Source organism: Bison bison, unplaced genomic scaffold, assembly GCF_000754665.1.
Source record: "Bison bison bison isolate TAMUID 2011002044 unplaced genomic scaffold, Bison_UMD1.0 scf7180017864371, whole genome shotgun sequence".
NCBI lineage: Eukaryota > Metazoa > Chordata > Mammalia > Artiodactyla > Bovidae > Bison > Bison bison.
Genome location: NW_011494943.1, coordinates 9,350,928 through 9,356,675, shown reverse-complemented (window position 1 = coordinate 9,356,675; position 5,748 = coordinate 9,350,928). Strand labels below are relative to the sequence as shown.

The window sequence follows — 5,748 nt, the reverse complement described above, 5'->3', positions numbered from 1 at the left end:
GGACAAGTGTTAACTTTGCTGGACAGGCAGCGACCACGAGACCATGCTGGGGCCTGAGGGTGCCCCCGTCTACAGCATGGCCACGCTCCGCATCTTGGCCAGCATGCCCAGTCGCACCATTGGTGAGTGGGACCCTTTCCCTTCGGACCCTGGGCTGGGCTGGGGTTTCTGGCTAAAGATCTACAGATCCCAGAGCCGGGCCCCTTCTGCTCCCACCTCACCCTATCTGCTGCCTGGAGGCCCAGCCCAGCCCCAGGCAGCCTCGCTGGGTTCTAAAAAAATGACTCCAGAGTCATCATGGGGATAAAAATAGACTCTTGGGAACCGGTGGAGCTTGAGGTCTCTTATGAAGGGACTTTCCTGGGTCCTGGGAAGCAGTGTGTGTGTGGGGGGTGGTGGTCCCTGCTCCACGTGAGGGGGCCGCATCCCTCCACTGACCAGTGGCCTCCGCAGGCCGGAGCCGTGGGGCCATCATCTCCCAGTACTACAGCCGCACGGTGAAGCTGCGTCGCAGGGCCGGCCGGCCGCAGCTCAGGGACATGGGCCGCTCAGCCCGGCCCAGCCTCCGCCTGTATGACCTGGAGCTGGACTCTGCGGTCCTGGAGGAGGAGGGTGAGTGGGGGTGGGGCGGGGCCAAGACCCTCCTGCACATCTGCTGGCGGGGTGGGGGCTGGGGTGCAGCGGGCTGTCTGAAGGTCCCCTGGAGTGAGGTCCCTTTGCAGGCGTGCAGGAGGGTCTTGGTGTCCCAGCCATTGGGACAGAGAAGCATGGGCCTCTCCGGCTGCACAGGATCTGACTCAGCAGCCAGGCACTCTACAATGTCTGTCGAGTGTTTGTAGTGTCACAGACGCTGGTATTGGCTTTGGGATGTGATGGTGGTGAGCATATCCATTCAGTTCTCGTGCAGTTTATCATCTGGTGAAACAGGAACCAAATAAACGGATAAGCGATGGTTAAGGAGATCCAACCAGTCCATTCTGAAGGAGATCAGCCCTGGGATTTCTTTGGAAGGAATGATGCTGAAGCTGAAACTCCAGTACTTTGGCCACCTCATGCGAAGAGTTGACTCATTGGAAAAGACTCTGATGCTGGGAGGGATTGGGGACAGGAGGAGAAGGGGACGACAGAGGATGAGATGGCTGGATGGCATCACTGACTCGATGGACGTGAGTCTGAGTGAACTCCGGGAGTTGGTGATGGACAGGGAGGCCTGGCGTGCTGCGATTCACGGGGTCGCAAAGAGTCGGACACGACTGAGCGACTGAACTGAACTGAACTGAACTGAAAACTCAGATTGAGATGAGATGTGATGGCTGGATGGTGTAGCCGATGCAATGGACATGAACATGGGCATACTTTGGGAGACGGTGAGGGACAGGGAGGCCTGGCGCGTTGCAGTCCATGGGGTCACAAAGAGCTGGACACAACCCGGTGACTGAACAGCAACAACAAAGCTCAGACAAGGGCAGCTGAGGAAAAGTGCCTGGCAGGAGAGCGTTGCAGCGCCCATCTAGCCTAGAGGAATCCCGGGAGGCTTCCTGGAGGACATGACACTAGAGCTGATGGGGGCATGTGCAAAGGCCCCGGGTGGGAGCCTCCTGGCTTCCCTGAGCATCTGGGAGGCTGGTGTGGGGGAGTTGGGGAACAAGAGAGAAAAGCTGTAGGAAGGCGCAGGGCCCAGCGCACAGGTCAGTCTTCAACCAAGTGATCTCTGGCAGCAGCGCCCAGGGCCTTGGGCACTTCCTGGGGCCCTCCTGTGTTTCCCCTCCCTGTTTACCCAAGGCCCCCAGCTGGTAGGTGACGGAGCAGTGCAGGGTGATGTGAGCTCAGGGGTCAGGGTGAATGTTCCAGTTTTATTGTGCGAACCAGGCTGGATGTCTGCTTTCCGGTCATTTCTTATCTGGAAAGAGGAGTTAAAATAGCATCCCCTTTCCAGGGTGGGTGTGAGGATGAAAGGAGAGAGGCCGAGGGGTGGCCAGATCTCCAGACCCCGCCTTCCTCTACTGACCCCAGCGGGGCTTGGCATAGTGGGAAGTGGTGGGGGGCTGGGGGGCTGGGACCCCATTGCTGCTGAGTAGGGGGAGCATATAGGGCTCCAGTGCATGGGGGGATCAGAGCAAGATGCTCGAGGGGCCCCAGGAGGGGAGTTTGGGTCAAGGAGAGGGGCACTGGGCTGGGCCTTGGAAGATGCGGGGAACTTGATTGTGTCCTGGGCTCCCGGGGGTGGAGGTAAGAGAGGGTGACGGCCGGCAGGCATGTGGGCCCGGCCCGGAGGCAGAGGCCTGGGTGGCAGGGGACGGCCGCATGGCAGGAGGGAGGGCAGGGTGCCGCGGGAACCTCAGCGCGCCTCCTTCCCCCTGCAGAGAAGCGGGGCCTCCTGGTGAAGGAGCTCGAGGGCCTGACAGCCGCCCAGCGGGACCACATGCTTCGGGGGATGCCCCTGAGCCTGGCTGAGAAACGCTGCCTGCGGTCAGTGCCCCTCCACCTCGGGTGGCCCCCAGACGCCCTTCCTCGGGTGGGCGGGGCAGGGGGTGATGGCGGTCCCTGGTGGGGAGGGAGTGGACCGACCCCAGACGCTGCCTCTGCCTCCAGGGAGGAGAGCCGGCCTCCAAGGGGCAAGCACAGAGCCCAGCGGCACCGCGGGCTCCTCTCCTGCTGCGACCAGCTCCGTGACAGCTGTGTCCTGGTAGGAGCATCTGGGTACCCGGGAGGGAAGGGGTGGAGTGGAGTGGGGGCGATGGGGGGGTCCTTTCTCCCTCCGAGTGACGCCTCCAGCCTGGCTCCGGGCCGGGACTGACCTCCCTTCTCCCCTCACGGCGCCCCTGCGCTCCGGGCCCCAGACTGGACTGCGGTCCTGTTGGGGCCGGCTCCCCGCCCCGGCCCCGCCTGAGAGCCGTGCTGCCGCTGTCCCCGCAGGCCTCGCACAACCTGGGGCTGGCGCTGCTCTCGGGGCTGCAGGCCCTGATGCCCTGGCACTACGCCCTGAAGCGGATCGGGGGCCGGTTCGGCTCCAGCGTCCTGTCCTACTTCCTCTTCCTCAAGACCCTGCTGGCCTTCAACACCCTGCTGCTGCTGCCGCTGCTGGCCTTCATCGTGGGCGTGCAGGCCGCCTTCCCACCTGCGCCCACGGGCCCGGTGCCCACCTTCACGGGCCTGGAGCTCCTCACCGGCGGGGTGAGGCTTGGCGGGGAGGGGGCGGCGAGCAGGGGCACCCTCTCGTTACACCCCCACCCCAACTCCTGCTGTGGCTCTGGCTCCCTCGCTTTCCCTGGGACCCTGGAAGCCCTAGGGCAGCCGCGCTCCTCCGTTCACCTCCGTGTTCCCCTCACCCCGCTTGCTCTCTGGCCCTTCCCCTTCTGCCTTTCTCCTCGCTCCGCCTTCTGGGTGCCCTGCAAGCCTGAGGGTGGGTCAGCTGCCAGGAGGGCAGACTCCCTGACCCTGCCAGGCGTTTTCTCCGCAGGGCTACTTCACCCACAGTGTCATGTACTACGGCTACTACAGTAATGCCACGTTGAACCAGCCTTGTGCCTCCCCACTGGATGGCAGCCAGTGCACTCCCGAGGCGGGCAGCCTGCCCTACAGCATGCCGCTGGCCTACCTCTTCACCCTGGGGGCAGCTTTCTTTATCACCTGCATCACTCTGGTCTACAGGTAATGGCTCTCTGCCGTGTGAACCCAGTTCTGAGCATCACTGACCCACCCATGCATCCATCTGTTCATTCATTCATCCATCTGTCTACCTATCCATCCGTCATCACTCCCTCCGTTTATTCATCCGTTCATCTGTCCATCCATTAATCCATCTGGCTACCCATCCATTCATCATCTCTTCATCCATCCAGCCACCCATCCAGTCATCCATCTAGCTACCCACCCATCCATTTTCCCATCCACTCATCCGTCCAAAGATTGAAGGCAAGAGGAGAAGGGGGCAACACAGGATGAGATGGTTGGATGGTAGGGACATGAGTTTGAGCAAACTCTGGGAGATAGAGAAGGACTGGGAAGCTTGGCTTGTTGCAGTCCACCTTGGGGTCACAAAGTTGGACACAGCTGAGTCTGAACAACAACAATCCATCCATCATCACTCTATCCATCCATCTATCTATCAACCATGCGTCCGTAGATCCTTCCTTCCATCCATACTTTCATCCACACACCCATCCACTCCACACACATTTGCTGTGCTCTGCTCAGGGCAGGAAGATAAATGAGCTCGGTGCACATCCTTGAGACGCTTGCTGTGTACAGGAGAAGACAGGCCAGTGAAGAGGCTGGGAAACTGTTGCGTTGCTCAGGTGTTATGGAGCATGGGAGTCAGACCAGCTTCCTAGGGGGGTGGCCCTAGTACCACAGAGGGAGGTTAAATAAGGGCAGCCAGGGAAAGACAGAGGAAGGTACTCTGGTTCTCAGAAGAGGCAGTGCACAGGTCCTGAGGCAAGCCAGAAGCTTCTCTAGCCACGTCTGGGTGGGAGGCAGCCGGCGTGGTGGTGGGGAGTGGAGCTGACCCCATTTCTAGCCCTTTGTGGCTGCTGGGCATCCTGCTGGACAGGTCTGACCTAGGGTGGGCGGTGGTCCGCCCCAGGAGGCTGAGAGCTCTGGGCTAGAGGAGGGGCAGGGAGAGTGGCGGGAGGCCCATCAGCACTGGCCGGGGGTGGGGGGCCTCCTGTGAGTGGCCGGTGCACTTTGTCAGATCTGTTTCTCCCGGCCTCTTCGCCTTTTGCCAAGCCTGGCTCTGCTTCTCCCAGCATGTCCCGCTCTTTTGGGGAGAGCTACCGAGTGGGCAGCACCTCGGGGGTCCACGCCATCACCGTTTTCTGTTCCTGGGACTACAAAGTGACCCAGAGATGGGCCACCCGGCTTCAGCACGACAACATCCGAACCCAGCTGAAGGTGAGCTGGGGGCTCACAGCCCCCTGGGGCCACGGTCTGCCACCCCCGTGTCCAGGGGAACACCAGTTGGGGCCCTGCAGTGGGCCTTCGAGAAGGGCTTCCTCTTCTTGAAGGCCCCGTGTCCTCCGGCCCTGGCAGGAAGAGGCCTCCGCTGTGCCAGCTGGCCCGCACTCCCAGCCCCCCCCGGTAGCCCTGGGGTACAAGTGAGAACAGTGAGGTCTCAGTCCCTTGCCCATGGCCCTCTGGGCCAGAGGGTGGCTGAGCTGGGCCTCCTGGAAGATTCTCTGCTGTTGGGGGTCCCTGCTGTGGGATTCGAGTCACGGGCGCTCAGTTTTGACCCAGCTGTCGGGCCCTCAGGGAGCGTCCCATGGCTCCTAGTCGGTGAGGGAACAGCTGTCTGCAGGCAGCACGGCTCAGTAGGCAGGTGGGGGGCAGGCCACGTCCCTGGAGACGGGGCCTCTGACGGAGCCACAGGCCATGGTACCGGGGGCAGGCGGGAGGTGAGCCCTGGCCGCCACCGACCCCAAGCCTCCCCGTGTGTCGGCTCCGTGCGCCCCCCCGGGGTGTGGTGCGTGCGTGGGCAGGTCCCCGCGTGTCTGTGCCCTGGGGGACAGGCTCGCTGTCACCTGCAGGAGCTGCTGGCTGAATGGCAGTCACGCCAGCACCGCCGGAGCGCGTGCGGGCAGCTGCGACGGGTGGCTGTGCTGGGGCTCGTGTGGCTGCTATGTCTGGGCACCACTCTGGGCTGCACCCTAGCTGTCTACACGTTCTCGGAGCTCATGATCAAGGTGCGGAGAGGGCGCGGGCGGCCCCCGAGGAGGCCGGGGCCTCCCGCTTTATTAGCTGGGACCCCTG

General features: G+C 62.5%; 1 protein-coding gene across 7 annotated transcripts in view; it reads left to right on the top strand.

Annotated features, from left to right (window-relative positions):
- TMC6 (transmembrane channel-like 6) overlaps positions 1-5,748 on the top strand; it is a 19,803-nt gene that overhangs the window by 5,108 nt on the left and 8,947 nt on the right. For 6 of the 7 annotated variants that reach the window (XM_010856254.1, XM_010856253.1, XM_010856257.1 and 3 more), the window contains 8 exons: positions 27-122; positions 454-612; positions 2,364-2,469; positions 2,593-2,686; positions 2,917-3,174; positions 3,461-3,651; positions 4,749-4,893; positions 5,526-5,681. In XM_010856254.1, the coding sequence (XP_010854556.1) occupies positions 27-122; positions 454-612; positions 2,364-2,469; positions 2,593-2,686; positions 2,917-3,174; positions 3,461-3,651; positions 4,749-4,893; positions 5,526-5,681 (1,205 nt within the window). The remainder of the gene's footprint in view (positions 1-26; positions 123-453; positions 613-2,363; positions 2,470-2,592; positions 2,687-2,916; positions 3,175-3,460; positions 3,652-4,748; positions 4,894-5,525; positions 5,682-5,748) is intronic. The other variant, XM_010856258.1, reaches the window with a different exon arrangement.